At 47.7% G+C, this 23,308-nt stretch overlaps 1 protein-coding gene across 2 annotated transcripts in view; it reads right to left on the bottom strand.

Annotated features, from left to right (window-relative positions):
* Window positions 1-335: 335 nt before the first annotated feature.
* The window catches only part of LOC112107375 (retinoic acid receptor RXR-gamma), a 109,857-nt gene continuing 86,884 nt past the window's right edge, over window positions 336-23,308 (bottom strand). For both annotated transcript variants that reach the window (XM_024201043.2, XM_024201042.3), the window contains exons 3-10: window positions 22,903-23,047; window positions 21,970-22,149; window positions 10,226-10,386; window positions 8,645-8,774; window positions 7,155-7,287; window positions 6,587-6,678; window positions 2,805-2,910; window positions 336-768 (exon numbers count right to left, since the gene is read on the bottom strand). In XM_024201043.2, the coding sequence (XP_024056811.1) occupies window positions 621-768; window positions 2,805-2,910; window positions 6,587-6,678; window positions 7,155-7,287; window positions 8,645-8,774; window positions 10,226-10,386; window positions 21,970-22,149; window positions 22,903-23,047 (1,095 nt within the window). In that variant the 3' untranslated portion in view covers window positions 336-620. The remainder of the gene's footprint in view (window positions 769-2,804; window positions 2,911-6,586; window positions 6,679-7,154; window positions 7,288-8,644; window positions 8,775-10,225; window positions 10,387-21,969; window positions 22,150-22,902; window positions 23,048-23,308) is intronic.

Genomic DNA, 23,308 nt, shown 5'->3' with positions numbered 1-23,308 from the left:
ACCTCCTGGGGCTAGGCCCCACACACATCCCAAAGATCTTACAAGCTAGACAAAGGGTGGGCAGGGAAATGGGACAGCAAGTCAGTAGCAGAGCTAGGAAAAGAACCTACATCCCCTGAGTCCTAGCCTGGCATGCTATCCACTGGACCGCATCAGTAACTGTTTCCCAGGGTGCTGCTTCAGATCTAGCCCATGCCTAAGCCCCGGGTTATCCAGCCCCTTCCCTCTCCCAAACTCTGTGCCAAATGCATCCTAGTGTGACAGAATAACACACACTCGGCTCTGATCCAGGCCGATCTCTTATATATTATTTTAATTTATTTTTTTGCTTTTATTGTGAGTGAAAAAATAATTTAAACCGATTACATGTACAGGGGGAAAGGGTCTTGTTAGCGCTCTGATAAACTGTAGCGATTCCACAGCTGGCAAGGAGAGGGTCTGATGAGTCAATTCGTCTTTGTACAAATATTCCCACCTAAAAAGATCTGAGGGTTTATAAAGCCTCTCTCTCGATTACAAGCTGTCGCAGTACAGGACAGGGGCAAGGAGACTGGGCAGGAGCTGATGTGGGTCCACGATATCCTAAACTGTCCTCTACCATCTCCCTCCCAGCGACAGGGTCAGGTGATCTGGAGTGGGGTCTCGAGCATCTCCATGAGAAAGGTGTCGATGGGCGTGTCCCCGATCAGCTTGAAGAAGAAGAGGTGCTCGAGGCATTTCAGCCCGATGGATCTCAGCGCCGGAAGCCGGAGGAGGAGTTTGGCAAATCTGGAAGAATATGCCATGGAATCACAGAAGTTAGAGATGGGAAAGGACTATTGTCATTATTATTCCAGTAGAGTGTAACCAAGATCAAGACACCATTGTGCGGGGGCTGTACAAACTCACAGTAAGGGGCATCGTCTGCTCTGAAGAGCTTACAATCTAAATAGACAAGATATGTGAAGGAAAGGAAACAAAGAGGTGAAGCCTTTCACCCAAGGTCAGTAGCAGAGCCAAGAACAGAATCCATGCCTCCCGATTCTCAGTCCAGTGCCCCATCCATTAGCTCACACTGCCTCTTCTACATGTACCTGTACAGCCATAGCATTGTATCCCTGTCAATGCAGGATTGTCCCCCACACTGCTACACAGAACTGAGCAAATAACAGATTTTTTTCCATTTCAGGGGATGAACTGAAAAATTCGGGAGAAAAATTCAGTTAGATTCAAACAGAAACTGATTTTTTTTCAGTTTCTCTCTCCAAAATCGGTATGTGTGTGTGTGGGGGGGGGGGGGCACCCAAAACAATACCTTTTTTTCGACCTGAAATGATTTTGTTGTTTTTCTTGGGTTTTTTGTTTCGGGTGCTTTTCACCATTTTTTAAAATAGTGAAATTTCAAAATGAAATGCTATTTTGAACCAAAAAGTCAAAACAAAACATTTTGATTTTTCTTACATTTTTTTCAGCCAATACTATTTGCCGATTTTGACCTGAGTTTGCAAGGAGTTTCAGTGCCCCAAAAAATGCAATCTACTATTTGCCGAAAATATTTCACTACATGGTCTAGTGTTCTGTCCAGTCTAGTTTTAAATAAGACAGGGATTCTATGACGTCCCTTGGGAGATTATTTCACAAGACAAATACATCTGGAAGCTGTCTGATGCTCACCCTGCATTTTCCTTCTCATAATTTCATCTCACAGTGGAAAAGCCTGTCACTTAATTCAGCTGCTAGTTCCTTTGCTCCTCTGTTTAATCTAATCAGAATCCCAGGGACTCAACTCATCTGTGTTAAAAGCACTACAAACCCCTCTCTTTATTTGGAACATTTTGGGCAAATTCCAGCAGCTGAGCAGGATACATGGGGACAGCTGGATGGTGGATCTTCTTTCTTGCCTGGTAAAAACCAGCATGTCTTTGGAGAACAAAAGAGGGAGACATTTTTATCCTACATTTTCAAACCTCCAAGGCAAAAAAGAGTTTGGAGTCTCCGCCAGCGAGGGCTTGAACTAGTGATCTAGAGCTAAAACATGCCATTGAAATCATTGTTGAACTCTGTTTAAAATGGATGGCCCCTAAAAAACCTTCATAGCCTATTATCATCCTCCTCTGCCCACCCACTTCCTTTATATTATGGACCAAACGTGGCCACATTTACAGCTGACTGACCTTTATCCATGTCCCACTTCCTGTCTGTAGCACACAAATCTGTAGCCAAAAATCGCAATGCTGGCAGCACTTTGCTTCTTAGGCAGCTTAAATAGCAATATGATCTGTTATGTGTGCCAGCATTTCTAGAAACTAGCCAGGAGAGGGTAGTGTTGTACAACCCAGGAGAACGAATTGCAATGGGGTCCTGTAGTGGTTTACATGAAGGCAAAGAGCCAAAGGCAAGAGGACACTGCTGGTGTAGAGGACCAGAGATAGGATCAGGTGGGTTACAGAAATGTCTTCTTTCCTTGAACCAGCTATGATTTTTCATCAGAGAAACAACAAATTTCAGCCAAAACCAGACTTTTTTTTGGTTTTCAGCCAAAAATTCTCCAGTTTGGGGCTGAAATTTTGCTGACACAAAGTCATTTTATTCTACTGAAAGTGTAGGTGAAATGGAACAATGTTTACTGTTCATCCAAATTTCCAGCAGGGAAAAAACATTTTCTAGCCAGCTCTCCACAGATTCTTGCACTCCTGTCAGAGGAGGAACAAAGAATTGCTTCGGAACTGTGATTGGTGTAAATCTCACTATTCCACTCCCCCAGGGAGCGTGCCACATGTGTCTGCTAGAGACAGAGATGCAGCGCTGTGCTACTCTATATTTACCTTCCAGGTTGTTCAGGGTACTTCTGCTTTGTATATGCTTCGAGCGTGGCATAGACCTTTTCTCGCAGGGACTCCACCTCGAAGGGACTGGACAAGCCCTTGGCATCTGGACCAGGGAGAAACCCAAAGCAAGAAGGAAATCATTGCAGAGTTGACGTTTCATACTTCATTTGGTTCACAGCTGAACAAGATGATCAATCACTAGAAAAGAGCTGGAGATAGCTCCTGTGAGCTGGCAGCAGTCTCTCCCCTCCGGCAGACTTTCTTCATTAACATTATCTGTCATATTATACAATGGCACCTAACAGCTTCCCCAGGGTGTTAGGTGTTGTACATACACATAGTTAGGGACAGTCTCTGAGTGTGCATTATGATACCGTCTTTAATGATACGATCTCATGCTGCCTCATTCCGCGCACAGGCTGGACAGAATCAAGGCTGTGTGTGAAAAACCGTAAATCAGGTATTTCCTAACTTTCAAGTGCTTCCCTTTTGCACCCTAAATCAGGTTCTTTTTATGTAGATTTTAGCATATTTACATATATTTGTACACACACACACACACACACACACAGATAATATCTGTCTATCTATTCCCCACCACACTGAAATGATCTTAATGGGTTGGGGATTGAACCTACCATTCTTTTCCATACAAAATAGCAGTTGCTCTGGAGCATGAAGTGATCTGAAGTAAGGCTGTAATTTCCAAAGTGATGAGCCCACCCCAGGCTGCCCTGTGCTGCTCCAATAGAGCCTGCAAGTGGACATAACTGGTCTCTGCAGGTAGCACAGTTGGTTCTGTTACACGGTACTGAGATGGCCAAGGGAACAGAGGGCAACAATTCCAGCAGCACAGTACCCCAGCCACCACACTGGGGGGAGTACTGTGGTCTCATGGAGAAAGCACTGAACTGACAGTGATGAGAGCTGGCTTCCATACCTGGATCTGCAACCTTGGACAACTCTCTGTTTCTCCTCCTGTCTCTCTAGATTCTCAGCTCTGCCATGTGTACGCATACAGCACCTAGCACAGTGGGACCCCACTCTAGGTTGGTGAGATATTGCATGAAAGAAAGGTAAGAGTGCTACCTACCAAATGCCCAGTACCCAGGCATGGAATTCGGCCTCCTCTTCCACACCTACAGAACGTACGATATCATGGAAAGGTTCCTTTGTGAGCAATGCTTTGGATGCAGTAGTGAGGTAGGGCACAAGCTAGGTTTCACCCAGAGCCAGGACATGTTCTTTGTCAATGATTAGTTCCAGGGTTGGATTACCCTTTTGTGGCCCCTCTCCCCATTCCACCCTGAGGCCCCACCCCCGCTTGGCCTCTTCCCCCTGAGGCCCTGCCTGCCTGCTGCTCACATGGGGGAGGTGGGGAAGAGGCAGAGAGGAGTGGGGCCCATGGTCCAGGCGCCGACTCTCTTCTGGCACCCTGGCACCATTGTAAACCTGGTAATGATTAGTTCTTTTTCTTTACAGATTCAGTGAAGCTGGATGTAGCTCATAAGGCTACTACAGTGATTCATTGATACTGAGGGTATGTCTACACCCAGCCGCTAGTTCGGCGGCTGGCAATCGAAGTTCTGGGTTCGACTTATCGCGTCTTATCTGGACGCGATAAGTCGAACCAGGAAGTGCTCGCCGTCGACTGTGGTACTCCAGCTAGACGAGAGGAGTACTGCGGAGTCGACGGGGGAGCCTGCCTGCCGCGTGTGGACCGAGGTAAGATCGAACTAAGGTACTTCGAACTTCAGCTACGTTATTCACGTAGCTGAAGTTGCGTACCTTAGTTCGATTAAGCACATTCTTTCCAGGCACCTGGTAACCTAGGACACAACATTTTTTCTGGATTTTCAGGACTAGATGCCTGTTTTTGTCAGCAGTCCAAGGAACTAACTGGTGGCAACTTGCAGGGAGGGTGACATGAGATGTGTTCTTTACAATACAGGGGTTAAAAAGCCAGCTCCTGAGTGACCACTGGAGCTAGCAAACGGGAGTTTAGAGAGGCAGATACACATAATAAACATACTGTAAGGTTAGGCCAATGCCCATCCCCCAAAACAAAACAAATCCCTGCAAGGGTACAAAGACTGCAGGGAGACATCCAGCAGCAGAGTGGGCTATCCAGTGTATTGCGCTGAATGCAGCAGGTATGATATCTGCCTTGTGGGCAGGTGGTGTGTGTGTGCATTCGGTGCAAGCAGCTCATGGCCCTCAGAGACTGAGTACACGCTCTGGAGACCAGAGTGGTTGAACTGGAGGAGCTGAGGAAGACAGATAGGTACACAGAGGAGACTTTCAGGGTCACAGTAGAACGGTCCCATCCCCGGTCTGACAGTCTCTGTGCTGTTGAGGATGAAAGTCTTGGGGAAGGAGAACATAAAGGTGGAGCAAAGAGAAATAATCCCATAGTTGGGACCCTCCTTTCAGGTGATGTCATGGTATCCTCTTGCACTGAGTATACCCCTCTGGGGGAGGGGACCCCTGTTATTAGGAACATACAGGTAATAGTAATGGGTAGGGTGACCAGATGTCCCGATTTGATAGGGACAGTCCCAATTTTTGGGTCTTTTCCTTATATAGGCTCCTATTACCCCATACCCCCGTCCCGATTTTTCAAACTTGCTGTCTGGTCACCCTAGTAATGGGGGTATTATATTATTAGAAATATCGATAGTTCAGTTTGTGATGACCAGGAGAACCGCACAATGAATTGCCTGCTGGGTTTGAATTGTACTCATGTCTGTATGTATATTGATCTTTTAACCAATACTCACTCTCTTTTCTTTTTTAATAAATTTTAGTTTAGTTAATAAGAATTGGCTATAAGCGTGTATTTGGGTAAGATCTGAAATATTCATTAGCCTGGGAGGTATGTGTCCAATCCTTTGGGATTGGTAGAACTTTTTTATATGATAAATAAGATTTTCAGTAATCCTCATCATATTTGACTTGGGTGTCTGGGTGGAGGCCTAAGGCTGGGTTACTTTATGGGAAATGTATTGTTGGCTTCTGGGTAACCAGTGAGGTATTATAGAAGCTGTTTTGTGCTGGTTTGGTAAATCTAAGTATTGGAATATCCACCAGCTTTGGGACTTGTCTGCCCCATTCTTTGCAGTTCACCCTAATTGAGTGACCTCAGTTGGCTCCCCTGGGACTCCGTCACACCTGTCCATGACTTTTACTAAAAATACCCATGACTAAATCTTAGCCTTAACTCATAAATCTATCAGAATTCTTTGAGGGGGTCAAGAAACATGTGGCCAAGGATGATCCAGTGGATATAGTGTACTTGGATGATCAGAAAGCCGTTGACAAGGTTCCTCACCAAAGCCTCTTAAGCAAAGTACACAGTCATGGGATAAGAGGGAAGGTCCTCTCATGGATCAGTAACACTCACTTTTGTCAAGCCATATTAGGGCTTACATCTCCTGGAGGTTGCAGCAGCCAGATGGCAACGTGATCTCAACACACTCTAAAGAAATCAGAGCAGTAGCATATGCACCATATTTACCCACTAGAGGGTGACATATTCCTATACCCTTGAGAGAGTCTGACCTTCCTCCTAGTAGATGGTAATGGTGAAAGCACACCTTGTGGTGGGACACACTCACAGACACAGCATAGTATGGATGACCATAACAATAAGAGGATGCATAATAATCCAGAAAGCATCTCCCCTGGATGTTGCTGAATGCCAATAAGAATTATTAGAGGGGGCCTTGGAGGGTGGTACCTGAAAGAGCCTTGAAGCATCCATTACCACCAAGACTTACCTGGGTTAAACAGGACAATGGCTCGCAGGCATCCCAGCTCAGACTTATCCATCTGCATGTCTTTCATTTTAGACACTAATTCTGTCAGAACTCTGCACATCGGAGACACAAGGAAACAGACAGAGACCGTATGGATGGCAAGGTCTGCATCTAGCATTAAATGCAACACCATGGCGATCTAGGGTAGAATGTTCCATAGATCAGTGCTGGCAAAGCACTCAGATGACTCTTGTGAGATTACAGATTTATTGGCATAACCATTCTCTAGGCTGGTGCATTCAGGCATGGCCCAGCTGTGGGGTCTGCATTAGCAGCAGCTGAATGGGAGCCTTCTAAACATGGTGATCTAGCTTGGAATGGAAGCTGCTATCATCTTTATTATGGGGGGGACCATGGAGATGACATGGGGGCAATGCTGCGTACATGGCTTGTGAAACACCTGGGGACAAAGGCCCAGTGTCAAGGGGAGATGTTAGCAGGAATACGTGGCAGGTCTCCCTTAGGCGTGACCTTGCACGGAGGGGAACAGATGTCACTCTAGCTGATGGCAGAGAAACGGAGGCAATACCTGTCGAAAATGGAGCCCACGCCGGCACTGTGCGCGCTGCTGCGGTGCACATGTAAGCCTGTGGCGAGCAGGATGCCGTCTTGCACGGTCACCGAGCGATGGGAGAACGAGGCAATGAGCAGCTCATTCCAACCTGCAAGAGCAAGAGACAGGTGCATGTGCGATGCCAGCAGCTCCCCACTGAAACACAGGGCACTGTCCCTTTAAATCAGGGCTGCATGCAGGTACCAGTGCAGGCTCCATTACACCAGCCCCTCTGCAGAGATGTAATGGGAGAGGTGTCTTCAGCCCCATAGCATCCTGGGAAATCCCAGCCCTCCCGTGTTATTAACAAAGGGCTGAAAGGGAGGCTGGGGGCAGGCAGAGAGGGGGACTGTGAGGAGTAGGATGCTGGGACATGGGAATGTGAGGCCAGGAGGCTGACAGAGAGGAGTTGGGAGGGACAGACAGGAGTGTGATAAGGAGATTCTCCACCCCCAGGGCTTAGGAGAGGACTAGAAGGGCAGCTCCCTCATGCCGGGGCAGGGGAGGGCAAGCAGAGCCCCCTCTGAGTAGCTAGCGTTTCTGCGCACACAGGTAGGGATGAACTGGACCCTGAAAATGAAGATAGGAGGCATCTCCCGAGAGGCGCACAACTCAGAACCCAGGTGAAACCAATGGCTTTCAGGGTGACGGGGCAGGAGGAATCTGACTCATGATTTCTGAGCCCAATGGCTGGCGAAAGGACAGCCAGGAGGGGATAGGGGCAGGTTTCCCAACAGCCCAGAAAACACAGGAGAAGCAACAACAAAAAATGTTTGGGAAAAAAAATCTGCTTCTTCCTAAAATCATGTCCCTACAATTTTCTCTTATCCTTGTACTAGAAGCTGTTTTTTCGTACAGGGGAAGGACACATTCCGTAGCTCCATTAACCAAACAAAATACACTTTCATGAACAAGGAAAGAGAAAGACTGAGCCATATTCTGTTAGCAGCCAGTCTTGCCCAGATGACATTAGTAAGTTACTGGGGCCCAATCCAAAGCCCCTTGAAATCAATGGGAAGACTCCAATGGGCTTTGGATCAGATCCTTTGCACACCCCTTTAGCACCTCACAATGCCTGCACCACTAGCCCCAAGGCTGGTAATTTATTGCTAAGGCCCAGTTTTCCAAGCTCTGCCAGTTTGGCTCATGGCACAATTAAAGAGCCCCTGTTTTATTATGGACCTTGCAACATTGCTATGTAGCACCAATACATGAGGCCACTGACAACAGAACATGAGGATACTGTCACCCTGGTGTTTGGTGCTGTGTCTTACCACAATTATTTTGTTCCCCAGGACAAAGCCATTAGGTGGCAGCCCGAGGATAACATTGTGACATACTAAAGCACCCCAAGGGGCCAAGAAATCAGCAGACATCTCCAGGATGCTGTAGGAAGAAACAAAGGAATAATGCAAGATTCAGATAAACAGGAGCATTTGGGGATGCTGGGAACCAAGGAATTTTACCTGCCCGCAGAAGAATCACTTGGTCTTCCAGTGTCAGCTCTGAGAAGTGGGGGATTCGCTTGGCCCATTCAACTAAGGTGAAGAGCTGCTTGTCCGCTGCATGACATATATTGGTGACAGGGTCATTTGTCTAAGGAAGGAAAGATATAAAGAAAGAGAATGTGCCACTGAGAATTTCAGCAAATCAGTGACAATAATCTTGTTCCCTGCAGCCAATATTGTGTCAGGTTAATATTACTCAGAATCACCTTCAAGATGATCAAATCCTTTGCCAGCTACAATTCAAAATGTGCATTTAACATTCTGGTTTATTACTAGGTTTGGCAGAATGAGATTTATATTTTTTATAATTTTGACTCATAATATCGGTTTATTTGTAAGCATTTTTTATTATTTTTATCTATTTAAATTTTCACAGTTGCAGTAAATTATGGGGCATCAGACAATGGGGGGGTTAGACAATTATTTAATATAGTCGACATTGATATAAAAAGTTAAAGCTTTATAACTGTTAAAACACAAATTGTCAACATCACATGTCAAAATATACTATGCAAATATCCTTAAATGAAACTCTAAAGTTTTCAAGCAGCTTTTTCCTTCCTTTGTCGATCTGAAATTTTGATCATCATCGATGGAAATATTTTTTCATCAGTCTGTGTGTGTGTGTGTACGGCAAAATTAACCTTAATTGACATTGATAAAAATTGAATCCTTCCAAGCCTCTTTATTACCTACACTTCTAGGGTGCCAGTTCAAATCCAGCCAAAGTTAGTAGCTGATTACAAACTGTTCCCTGTTTGTTCAGTGTCCTCTGTGAAATAAGACACTGAGTCTCAGTCTAGTTCTCACTATACCGTCCACATCACTCCACCATTGGCAGTCCTGGCCAGTGGCTGAACAAGCTCAACAGTCCTGTTCTACTCAGAAAAATGAGTTAATAAAATCAGACATCTTTCATCCAAATTCCACCCGCCATCTCACAGATGCCAATTTAACAGAACACCTGTGCTCCAGACACTGCAGTGCCCAGACCAGCAGGGCGCACTAGAGCCCGGTAGACTTCAAGATCGGCCTTACTCATTATTAAACGCCGAGTTGGTTGAAAAAACAGGGGGAAAAATTCACACCCGTGGTTTGCGACTTTCTTTCCACATGATTTTTTGTAAATAGCTGGTCGATGACTGTTGATGATTCTGTAAAAACTTTCTTGGGAAATTTCTGCCTTTTTTTTAAAATCAGAATTCAAATTTTTAATGAAAACTTCCATTGAGAAACTTTAATTTTTGGCCAGTCCTACTAAACAGTCTGTCAGCCACAGCAACTCACTAATGGCCATTGGAAAGTGACTCTGCTGCAGATCCCGGAATTAGTTAACAATCACGTTGCTTTGATCTGGAGCTGCCACAAGCAAGACGCCCGTCTCACTCCCAGCGGTGGTTCCTTCCTGGATATATAGCCCCATCAATCAGTTACCTGCTGTCAGTTGTAAATACAGGGTAGAACGTTGCCATCACAAGCTGCAAGTGGCTTCATTGAACCTGACCCGCATGCAAAGCCCTGACTTAAGCAGACACTTACCGAGTTCTCAGCATTCACGTCGCTGTACGATTCCGTCTTTGGTTCAACAGCCAGTTCAGCTTCTAAAATCCTCTCCACAGGCATATCCTCATTGCCATTGCTCGTGGACTCGGCTTCATTCTCGCTGCGCTCTCGGCTTCTCTGTCTCTCCTCTTGCACAGCTGGAACACAGAACAGTCCTCTGTACCATACGGGAGCTTGGGATTGCTTCCCATCTTTCTAACTCAGCAACAGCAGCGGGATTGATCCCTTGGATAAAACCCCGCCCACGACTGAAGAGCTTGGTGAGGAGGATAGGAAACAAAACAGAGGCAGCAAGATGCAAGGCTCCATTGACATAGTAATACTGGAAGCAGACTTTATGGGCCTGATTGATCATTACCACACACCTTGTGTCATCAGGGTGGTAAAGCACTGGAATGGGTTACCTAGGGAGGTGGTGGAATCTCCTTCCTTAGAGGTTTTTAAGGTCAGGCTTGACAAAGCCCTTGCTGGGATGATTTAGTTGGGAATTGGTCCTGCTTTGAGCAGGGGGTTTGACTAGATGACCTCCTGAGGTCCCTTCCAACCCTGATATTCTATGATTCTATGATCATTAACACCAGTGCAACACAACTGCAAAATATGACCATTCGTACAAGGGTGGTGTGTTACACATGCCTGGCAGTGGGTTTAGAATGACTGTGAAATGTGCCGGGCACCACTCAATCAAACTCTTTTGGTGAACAGAACCAGGAGAGGTTTTAATTTGGCAAGCCTGCGTCATGTCCGGATTTGGTTTTGCAAACCCCAAGCCAGGCATGATTTGAACGAAAGGCCCACTTTTATCTAAAACCTCAAAGTTGTTGGGGGTTGTGAGGATACGGGAGAGTTCAGCTAAATGACTCTCGCTTGGGGCCATCACTGTTCACTAGAACGTTGCATTGGAAAAGCAGCCCACAAAAGTCACAGAGAAGCAATTGTTCAAGAAGTGACATGCTGTTATTCCTGCGGGGCAGTATGAGAGCAGCAGCCGGCAACCCTCCATGGAGCAAAAGCAGAAGAGGATGCATTTGCAAATGTCAAGGATCCAATGGGGAAGTTTGTCAGGGCAGCTGCCTCAGTTGGTTGCAGTACGTCAGGCACTTGGAATCCATCATTTAAAAGAGTGCGGCTCAGCCTTTAGCAGTCAAAGAGCAACTTGGTCACTGAATAGACCCTGGGGAAGTACAAGAGAGTGAAGCAGGTTGAGACTGCAACCCACAAACATACGTTATGTGTTTACTGTAGCTCAGCAAACAATACACTCATCAACCCTGCCAAGTAAAGGTGACAGCATGAGCTAAGCAACACAGCACTTTTCACTTAATTTAGCCGCTGATGCTAATACACATTCAACCCGCCTGTCTATGTGTCTCTCTTTCTGGATTTAAATTGCCACACCTGCCATTACACACCGATTTACACAACAGCTAAGGATGAGCCCCAATACTGAACAACCCAGAGCTTTAGAGAAGAGTAGATCCAGGTTCAAATTTTGCTCATGGCCTCTCTCTCTAGTGAGCTGCACTGAACATCCCTGAAATTTGGGGCCTTAGCTCCAAAATGTGTGATGCAGGGAGACCCTCTGCTAGGACCAGTGTCATCCAGATTGGAAATGGGGTGTACATTTTTAACGCTGAGAGTAATTTACCACTGGGACAATTTACTGAGGGTTGTGGTGGATTCTCCATCACTGGCAATTTTTAAATCAAGATTGGATGTTTTTTCTAAAAGATCTGCTCTAGGATATTGCGGGGGCAGGTCTCTGGCCTGTGTTACACAGGTGGTCAGACCAGATGATCACAATGGCCCCTGCTGGCCTTGGAATCTATAAATGAAACTGGCAGAAAATGGGAAAATTTATTTCTAGATAATTATATCATCTCACAAACATTGTACTGAGTGAGCATTAGCACAGACAGCAGCGGTTCTCAAACGGCTCTCCAGGGATCCCATTCACAGGGCCACCAGAAATCCCAGGAGTAACTGCCAAGGAGAAGGTGGGGCTTATGAAGAAGAGTGGGAAAGGAGGTGCTCCATGAATGTCCATCTTATGAAAAATGAATTCCATCTCTCAGTTGAGGGCAACTGCACATGTATTTCCCCCTAGTGGTTCAGCAAGGGAACCCACTCTCAGGTTGCTGGCTCCTTTGGCTGTCAGCTCTCTTGGGCGGAAACACGCATCTCACTCCCTCCTGATTAGGGTATGTCCAGGCTGAACTACTCTGTGAATTCAACCAACAAAGACAGTCTTCCTCTACAGACCTACTCGCCTTCTCTTGCAGGGTCTGATAACAGTGTAATGCCACAGATATAAGTTACTCCCACCGCACTTCCTATGCATGTCTATTTTATTCTTAACATAAAAGCACCACAGAATCCAAACATGGGAAGTGGGGGTTCTCTTTTCTGATATTCCCCCACCCCACTCTAGGAAATGCTAAGAGATGGGCTTCCCAAGGACTATCGCAGAGTCTGGTCTGTTTCTACGGTTGTCACTCAGTGTTAATTTCCATCACATCTGTCCTGATGCATCAGCTCTAAACATGGCTTAAACCTGACACCACGTGGTCCGGTGTGTCAGGAAAGATCTCCTTGGAAGCATCTGAAGGTCTCCCTGTGTGTAAAGGGAAATGTTGCCCAAGGATATTTCCAATAAAGTGCCTGATAATGGATGACCCTCAAAACGTTCATTGGACCAGGATGGTTTTGAAAAATACCTGAAAAAATCTGGGTGCTCAGCCAAGCATTATTCAAACTCTTTGCCTCTCCTGGGTCTGCATAATTGGGCTGGGAATTTCATAAGAGATGTCTTTCTGAGATAACCCTTTTCCAGCTCAGCTGAACATTCAGAAATGCACAAATATTTTTATTAAAGGCATTTTTAAAATCAAATGTATGAAATCTTTTAAAAAATCTTTAAAGCTAGATATTCAGCCTGTGTAAATTGACATGATTACAATGAGGACGGCCATGGAAAACCTATGGTCTAAGATTTGGCGAAAGATTGAGGCAAAGGTTTGCTTCAGTTCTTATTTATCCAAATCAGTTCTATCTTAGATATTTAGATGACCCTCATCTCCACAGTACCTGAGCACCTCACAATCTTTAATGTACTTTTTCTCCCAACACCTATTGTATTATATTCCTGTTTTACAGACTGACTTGCCCAACTAAAGTATTTCTCTTGAGCAGTCTAATCTCAATGTACGTTGGGCAGGGACACGAACGCCTTTACTCTAAAGGAGAATGACATAATCGGTGTGACATAAAACAATGTTAATGATAATTAAATGGCGCCCTGGCTTTGATTTTGATGTGTGTGCACTGGAAGATGAGATCTTTTCACATGTGACCCTGTAGGCAGTTGTAGCAAGAGCATCGGTGTGGGGCGGAGCAGGGCTGGGCTGGGGATCTGGGTAGCTGTCATGTTATGACCAGATTTTTATGTTAACATACCACATTTTTCTGCACAATTACTTTTCTGCAGAGATGAGGCTAATGAGGAGATTTCCTGCAATGGGCTTTAGTGAGTCCCCTCCAGCACTCATGGGCGAGGTGGTGATGCATAGTACCCATTCCTCACCCCTTTTGGGGGGAACAAATGAGATGTAACCGCTAATCTGCATGGCACGGGTTCCAACAGAAGCGGTGCTGTCACTTGGAATCAGCTCTGCCCTGACCTTCTCCTATGCATAATTGGCAGGTGTGCTAGCTAATCACATGGCTCTGGCACGCCAGAGCCCACCTCCATGAATAGCCATGGGGTGGTAAAACTGGTTTCAGAAAAGCTTGATTCTTCTGGCTTTCCCTTTTCTGGCTGAAGGTGGGTCAATGGACTCAAGATCCTCCCTTTAGCCCAGCAGGAGGGGAGTCCTGGAATGAGGGGCTACATGAGTAACTGGAGCAGCCCGAGGAATGAGAGTGTAAGGTCCAGCTGGTATAAACCAGCATAACTCCTCTGTAGCCAGTGGAGCTCCAGGATCCCCAAGTAGCTCAGTAGGAATAAAAGCCCTCTCTCAGCTCTCCACCTTGCTCTGAAACGATCTATGGCTCTCTTTGTTTTTTATTCCCTTGTGATTTTGCACTCCTGGGTTCATGCACCAAGGTACCATGAAAAAGCCCATTCTCACGGCATTTCTAACCCAACCAGGAAGAGGAAGGACATGAAGGTTCACTAGAAAGTCTGTTCTCGTGAGATCTGTAATCAGCTGCGGAGGCCTAGGAGGTTAGCCAGCTAGGATGTAATTCTGGCCCTGTTGACATTAATGGCAAAACTCTCATTCACCTCAATAAGGTCTATCTATCTAAAATGCTTATATGGCCCTTGTCACCAGAGTATCTGAACGCCTCTATCTCTAATGTATTTATCTCTACAACATCCCTGTGCAGTTGGGCAGTACTGTTTTCCCCACTGTACAGATGGGAAACTGAGGCACAGAGCGATCAAGGGCTTGTGTACACAGGGAAATTTACCAGCATAATTATACTGCCATAGTTATACTGGTATAACTGGCATAATGCCCTCTGTGGGTATTCCTATTCCAGAATAGTGGTATAATTGTACTGGTAAATTTCCCCTAGACAAGAAGCTAGCGGCTTGCCCTGGGGCACACAGAATGGCTCTGGTGGAGCAAGAATGGAACCACAGTCTAACTGCCCAGGCCAAAACTCTAACCATTGAACCATCCTTCCTCACTCAGGTCAGGCTTTCACTCCTGATTTGCTGTGATTGCTGCTTATTACTCTAGTCGTAATGGTCTCCCTCTTCCCTTGTGCTTCCCCCATCTGCTTGCTTGGCCCATCCACCTGTGGTCCTAGGTTGTAAACTCTCTGGAGCGGGGCCGTGTGTACCCAGTGGCTAGCACAGCGGGGCCCTGACTCCTGAGAGAGTTTGGGAAAGGTTCTGATCAGCTTCTGATCTTTTGGATGCTTGGCCAAACTCTGACCTTCCTGAGGTTCACCCATCAATATCTTCCAGTTCTGCTAGGCAGCACTTGTCTCTGTCTCATGGGAAGCTGCCGTTGCCCCATGAACACCGACACTTTGGGATCCCGTATTCAACTTCTTCCTGTCCCGTAAGTCCTGGAACCTGTCTGAAGCCCCAGTGACTATTGCAGCAAACCCCGGGCAATCTCACAGATCCTCCAGAGGGTCCTTCTCATGCTGTCTGTCTGTGGAGTTTATTCCCCCAGCACGCAGCCTGCTGTTAGCATTATAATTACTTTAAAAGAAAGCAGCAGCAATTTCTAACTCCTTGAAATCACTTGGCACCTGGCTGGTGTGGAGAGCTGTGCTTGGAATTAGGTTTTGGTTCACAACTGGCAGCGTAACCGCCCGCTGGCAGTGGCTGCACTAAGCCGCTGAGACAGAGCATCATTAATCACCCTGCCACTAGAGGAGTGGCCTAAAGATAGAGGGCAAAGCTCCAGTTCAGCCTTACCCTCCGTCTGGCTCTGAGGCCACCTCGCCAAGGGCTAGATTGTCCCTCCCCTTGCAGAGGAAAGTGGGGCGAGAGCGCGGACTCTTCTGTGTGCTCCCTTGTGCTAGGTCAGCTGGCTACACTGATTTTCAGCACAGGCATCCTCCAGCGTAAAGAATCACAGGGGGTACTAGAGAGAGGAGGTGGTCAGGGGTGTGGGCCTGCCCTCACACACAGCAGGCTGCATCCATGCCCCAGCCTCTCACTTACCATGAAAACAGCGGCTGGGAGAAGTGCAGTGGCAGAAAACTCATCCCCAGAAGGACAGGAGCATCCTGTCTCTCGTAGTTTGTCCCATCAGTGCCCCCATTCCCGCTGGCTGGTTTAGGATCAGCCCCGATTGGCTCTGAAGGGCAGTAGGGATAATCCTAACCAACCAACCATGCTCTTGGCGAGTGTATAACTGCCGTTGTGAGGCCTGCATAGTCCCTGCTACAGCAGTATCCAGTTCTAACATGCCTAGTCATGCCCTGAGCAGAAAACGGGCTATGCTGTAAGGCACAATTGCCCTTGACACCAGTGTCACAGAGTCACAGCAATCAAGGCCAGCAGGGATGACCGGATCATGTGCTCTGACCTCCTGTATATCACAGGCCGCCAACACCACCTGCCCCCGCACACTACACCCCACAACTGAAATGAGACCAAAGTGGTACAGCTGGTCAGTGGTGGAAGGTTGCTCTATCCTTCTGCTCAGTCAAAGCGAGAGAAGAGGCGAGTGTCACAGGGTCTATCAGGCCTTCTCCGCCCCCAGGCTGGAGCCATCAGTGCCCTCACACAAGGAGCAACAATACTCAAGGAGCTAATAGAGGAGGTATCTGAGCCTCTAGCTATTATCTTTGGAAAATCATGGGAGACGGGAGAGATTCCAGAAGACTGGAAAAGGGCAAATATAGTGCCCATCTATAAAAAGGGAAATAAAAACAACCCAGGAAACTACAGACCAGTTAGTTTAACTTCTGTGCCAGGGAAGATAATGGAGCAAGTAATTAAGGAAATCATCTGCAAACACTTGGAAGGTGGTAAGGTGATAGGGAACAGCCAGCATGGATTTGTAAAGAACAAATCATGTCAAACCAATCTGATAGCTTTCTTCGATAGGATAACGAGTCTTGTGGATAAGGGAGAAGCTGTGGATGTGGTATACCTAGACTTTAGTAAGGCATTTGATACGGTCTCGCATGATATTCTTATCGACAAACTAGGCAAATACAATTTAGATGGGGCTACTATAAGGTGGGTGCATAACTGGCTGGATAACCGTACTCAGAGAGTTGTTATTAATGGTTCCCAATCCTGCTGGAAAGGCATAACGAGTGGGGTTCCGCAGGGGTCTGTTTTGGGACCGGCTCTGTTCAATATCTTCATTAACGACTTAGATATTGGTATAGAAAGTACGATTATTAAGTTTGCGGATGATACCAAACTGGGAGGGATTGCAACTGCTTTGGAGGACAGGGTCATAATTCAAAATGATCTGGACAAATTGGAGAAATGGTCTGAATTAAACAGGATGAAGTTTAACAAAGACAAATGCAAAGTGCTCCACTTAGGAAGAAAAAATCAGTTTCACACATACAGAATGGGAAGAGACTGTCTAGGAAGGAGTACGGCAGAAAGGGATCTAGGGGTTATAGTGGACCACAAGCTAAATATGAGTCAACAGTGTGATGCTGTTGCAAAAAAAGCAAACGTGATTCTGGGATGTATTAACAGGTGTGTTGTGAGCAAGACACGAGAAGTCATTCTTCCGCTCTACTCTGCTCTGGTTAGGCCTCAGCTGGAGTATTGTGTCCAGTTCTGGGCACCGCATTTCAAGAAAGATGTGGAGAAATTGGAAAGGGTCCAGAGAAGAGCAACAAGAATGATTAAAGGTCTTGAGAACATGACCTATGAAGCAAGGCTGAAAGAATTGGGTTTGTTTAGTTTGGAAAAGAGAAGACTGAGAGGGGACATGATAGCAGTTTTCAGGTATCTAAAAGGGTGTCATAAGGAGGAGGGAGAAAACTTGTTCACCTTAGCCTCTGAGGATAGAACAAGAAGCAATGGGCTTAAATTGCAGCAAGGGAGGTCTAGGTTGGACATTAGGAAAAAGTTCCTAACTGTCAGGGTGGTTAAACACTGGAATAAATTGCCTAGGGAGGTTGTGGAATCTCCATCTCTGGAGATATTTAAGAGTAGGTTAGATAAATGTCTATCAGGGATGGTCTAGACAGTATTTGGTCCTGCCATGCGGGCAGGGGACTGGACTCGATGACCTCTCGAGGTCCCTTCGAGTCCTAGAATCTATGAATCTATGAATCCCACCCAAGGAAAATCCACTCAGACCAAGTGACCAGCAACACAATGTTCCAGAGGAGTAAATACTGACCAGTCCAGAACCAACAGGCCAGATAAGAAGGTAGCGGCAGGGCTGGGTGAGAGGATTTTCTCCTCAGTTAACCCAGAACCCAGGTCCAGGCTAGGGCCTTGCCCTAAGCACTGCAGCTAAGCTCTTGTATTTTGAAGGATAGTTTTTTCCCTCTTTGTTTAAAGGTGCAGACAGACGAATCCTGAATTGCTGTTTCTGTCCATAGACTGACGCCAAGCGTCCCCTGCGCCAAGCCGGTGGCCAGAGTTTGCCAACTAAGGTGAGGAACGGCTGCAATACCACATGTGGCCCTGAAGGAGGCACTACCGAGCAGCCCTGCCTGCCACAGGGAGGATAACAACAGGTTTGAAACGGCCAGGATTGTACGGCACCCACCTACTTGTGCGGTGTTGTATAAATACCAGCTGGCTCTGTGTTTTCCCTACACCAGGAGACACCTGTGAAGCTGGCTGGCTGTTCATGCCTACTTTAAAAAGGAATAAATGCTTCTGAAGGTGGGGGTGGAGGACAAATCTCCTTTGAAAGGAGAGTCACTGGAGCAGAACTCTGCTCTGGCGGCTCAGCAGAGCTGGGGAAGTGCATGCGGACTCAGTCGCTTTGCTGAAGTGGAAGGATGCTGCTCCTGAGCTATTTTTGCATCCCCAAGTATCTCCAGACACGCGCTCTGGGCTGGAGAAGAAAGGGAGTCCTTTGAAACTATAGCAACAGGGTTCTCACCAAAAACAATGGAAAGGGACAAGGAGAACAACGTGCAGGCTCTCCCGGGGTCAGATCTCAGCTGGACTGAGCTGTATGGCTCATTGCGTCGTTCCAGCTGGAAGGGGCTCAGCTCGGTGCTCTGAAGGCAGCTATTTTTGTAGATAGAGCATGAAGAGTCATCAGACATTTGTGCTCTCAGTGTGGAGAAGCGAGAAAGGGCAGCATGCTCCTTTCGCCCCGTGCTCAGACGCCCAACAGTCTGCAACCACCATTTGCTTAGAGTGTGCAGCAGAGAGTAACCGTACGTACTTGTGAGCACAAATACAGCCCCCCTAGCTTTGCAGGTAAGGGCCTCATCCCCAAATTGCACCAGTACAAGGCTGCAATGCTGGCTGAAAGGACATTGCGACTGGCTAAGGGCCTGATCCAAAGCCCAGTGAAGTCTATGGGAATCTTTGCACTGACTTCAACGGGCTTTGGATCAAGGTCTCTATTAACATTCCTGACTCATGGCCAGATTGTGCCCAGCTGCCTGCATGGCCGTGCAAGGGTGGAGAAGCAGGTGCATGAATTCTCCTCCGTCTTGCGCTCCTGCCCAGCGCCCTAGCCCAGTGATTCCAGCCCTGCTTGGGGCACAGGGGCTGCTCCCTCCTAGCTCTGCCTGCAGCACAAGGGTCCCCCTGAGGAGGAGAGAAGGGAGGGCTGGCTCAGCACACATGGGGAGGGGATGTGGCACCTCCTAGAGGGGTGGAGCAATGGCCACGCTGCCCCTGCACAAACCTGCGGCTGGCCTAGCTGCACCTCCCTTTACAGGGCTTGCATGAGACACAGCCACCATCACTGCACCCACTGGCTGCCTGCTTCTCTCTGAAACTGCTCCAATCAGCCGCGGGACACTCACTAATCTCCCAGACGGCCTGGCTGGGTAACTCCCTGCCCCAATCATTCAGCACCCTGCAGCTGGATTTCCGCTTTGCACATTTCCCCTTTCCTGCCTATTTGAGCTGGTCTTTGCATAATTAATTCCCTGTCTAATTACTTGATTAACTCACCTAATAATTAATTTGTTCCTTAGTCGATCATGCCCCGTATTAGCGAAGCTCTGCCTGCCTGCCTGATTCTGCATAACTGATTTTCAGCCTGCTTGATTGACAGGAAGCCACCGCTTCATGGTTTCTCTACCTAAGTGATTGGTGCTGAGTCATAGGGGCGATGAACCAATCTGAGCAATGTCCACAATGCCCCTGACTCTCTCATCCTCTGCTGCACTGCCCACTTCTCCTCCCACCCTCTTCCCAGCTTTACTCCTCCCTTGGGTCCTATCTCCCCGTCTCATTCCCCTTCCCTACCACTCCCCATCCCACCTCCACACCCTCCTTCACCTTCGGTATCGCCTGACTCAGCCTCGCTGCCCCCTCCAGTCGTTCCCACCTCTCACACGCTTTTCCTCTGCCCCACTGGTGCCTGCCTTGACATCCTCACCCGCATCCCCGCCTCCCTCCATCCCTCCTGCCCCCTCTGGAACGCTCGTTCCATCTCAGATGAGATCAGGGTCACCCATGAGCTTTTCATCTCCTGCTCCTTGGTACTTGCCGAAGCCCTGCAGCCAGGGTCTCCAGCCATGACCCCTCCTTTTCTCACATCCCAAGTTGCCCCCCAAGAATGGTGGGCTTCTCTCCCAATCATGATATTCTAACCCCTTCCCACTCCTCCTCATCTGAACTCCATTGGACTCTCCTTCCCCACCCCCAATTCTTTCCCACCACTTAGCTCTTCCCCTCCCCTCCTCACCATCTCCCTCAGTGACCACACCCTCCATGATGCTGTCCCATCTGACCCCTTAGCCCACCTGCCTCCTCACCCTGGGACCGTCCACATGGATTACCTTCCCCCCTCCCTAAAATGGCCCCTCCTGACCTTGTCCTCATTAAACGCCACTCCCTCCCTCTCTGATAATGAGAACCAGGCCTGGAGGACAAGAGGGACATTGGGAAAGTCACAGGGTGCTTGAACCTGAGACATCAGTGCAGTGTGTGAAAGGAAAGGCCTAGCTAGGGCCGGCGCTTCCACTAGGCGACCCTAGGCAGTTGCCTAGGGCGGCAGGATTTGAGGGGCGGCATTTTGCCGTACTCGGCGGCAATTTGGTGGCGGGGGTCCTTCCGCTCCGCGTCTTCGGGGCGCTTCGGCGGCGGGTCCTTCACTCGCTCCGGGACCTGCTGCGGAAGCGCCCCGAAGACGCGGAGCGGAAGAACCCCCGCCGCCCAATGCTCTGAGGAGGAGCGCTGCCGCCTGGGGCAGCAAAAACCCTGGCGCCGCTCCTGGGCCTAGCACAGTCTCATTACCTGCAAGCCAATTTCTACATGTAGAGCAGCCTAAGGGCTGATCTAACATAGGCCTCTGAGAAATGGCTGGGCCACGCAGAGCCGGTGCAACTTATGTGGCATGTGCTCAGTGCCTGATCCACAGAGGATGCAAGTCATCTTGCTACAGTTCCGACCTTGTGGACATAGGTCCAGATCCTCAAAGGTATTTAGGCTCCTAACTCCCAAGGGATGTCCCCATGGGAGTTAGGCACCTAAACACCTTTCAGGCTCTGGGCTTTAGTCCTTTAGCACAAGCTGCAGAGACTCCTGCTTTAGCTCTAATGCTCCCTGGTAATGACTAAACTGATGGTTGTTGCAGACACATACCGGTACTAGGGGAGGAAACCTCGGTCATGGGTTTCCACTGTGTGTGGGTCTGCCAAGAGGAATCCCTCAGAGCATGAAGCTGTGATGAACCTCGTTATAGATTTTAGACACCTCTGGGAGGCCACCGTCTACCTTTCCAGAAAGGAGAGGGCTTGGGTTGCTATGAGAATCAGAACCAGCCAAGGGCTGACGCAGCAGCGGAGCAGTACGCGAGGATGCTCTGCCTGGACAGTAGAACCTTTGGAGCAGAACTGGGACCCGTAGCTCCAAATCCGAGATGAGGCTGCGCTTTGGGTGCCTGCGCAGCTAGGGGCTGAGGAAAGGGTGTGTCCTCAACTGTCTATAAAGCTCTCCTGAAATACCACCTGCCACTGTCTGGAATCCCACCAGTCCTGGAACGTAATGAGGAGTCCACTTCTTCCTCAAACTAACACCCAGCATGTGTATTTATATACCCACCCCGGTGTATATTACTACCTACCTTCTCTCTTCATACCCATAGCCAGGCACTTCTGATAGCGGCAGTACTGGCAGCGGTTGCGCTGACGCTTGTCTATTAGACAGTCTTTGTTATCGCGGCATGTGTAGATAAGGTCCTTTCTTATTGTCCTCTTGAAGAACCCTTTACAGCCTTCACAGCTGTACACCCCGTAGTGCTTCCCTGAGAACACGAGGAGAAGAAGTCACAGATCAACGTACTGTGTTTTTCCCTTAGTCAGAGGTTCCCTTTAAATAAGACCGATGAGGGAGGAGTTTGGAATGGCTCTACTGATGCAGTTTTGGAGCCTTGCTTTTTAGTCCTGACTTTGGGTGGCAGCAGAAATGCTTTTTGCTGGTCTCGGCCTAGTCCCTGTTTGTGCACATCACAAAATCAGCACAGAAATAGGCAGCATTCAGCATACTTAGCAAGGCCAAGAGAGACCCTGGATTGGAATAGTCGGGCTATTGCAGATTGCAGTGGAGGTGCATTAGTACAAATTGTACAGAGTGTCATACTGGAAAAACAGTGAGTGCTGCAGGCCAAGATTGAGGTGCAGTGACAGGGATGGGTGGGGGGGAGACAGGACTTGGGGCAGAAATGGTCTGGGATATTCCCGCCAGGATTGAGGTGCATTGGTACAATGCTTGCTAGGGGCCCAGACAGGAAGAGCAGCATGTGTTAGAGGGCTTGGTAGAGATGTGCATTGGTAAAACGATAATGCTACTGCTCAGGGGCAAGGTGCATTGACAGAGCTGTGTGCAGGAAATTTGCAAAATAAACCCGGTCGTGTCATTGTGGCATCAGTATTTTCTAGCAAGATCCCTCAACAAACCTTGTTAGTGTTGCTTCCTATGCAAATTTCATGTCACGGCCCAGGGAAGGCTCCCTTTGCTTAAAGCTGCTCCACTGAAATAGCTAATCGGAATCATGTACCTGATGATCTGTCCCCGCAGATTGCACAGATGTGTTTGGCCAGGGACCCTGGGCTAGTGGAGGGATAATTCACGTTTCCAATCCCTGGGAGGCCTGGCAGGGGCTTAATGTCTTCAGAGCTGCTGGCATTGTTCATGACATTGAGCTAGAAAAAGAGGAATTTACAAGAGACAAGCCTGATTTATGGTTATTTAAGATTCACATTGCAGTAGTGTCCAAAGATCTAAACATTGTGCTAGGGGCTGTCCAGATACACATCGGGACATATTTTTGGTTAGACCTGGTTGGCATTTTTCCTGAAAAAGTGTTTTTGTTACAAAACAGTCTTTTGTTTAATAAAAAGGTTTAAAAAGAAAAAGATCATTGTTGCAATTTTTCATGAAAAGTTTCGTGATTTTTGATGAGA

Source organism: Terrapene carolina, unplaced genomic scaffold, assembly GCF_002925995.2.
Source record: "Terrapene carolina triunguis isolate 2854851 unplaced genomic scaffold, T_m_triunguis-2.0 Scaffold212, whole genome shotgun sequence".
Taxonomy (NCBI): domain Eukaryota; kingdom Metazoa; phylum Chordata; order Testudines; family Emydidae; genus Terrapene; species Terrapene triunguis.
The sequence above is the reverse complement of the archived record's forward strand: the minus strand, read 5'-3'. Positions and strand labels throughout refer to the sequence as shown.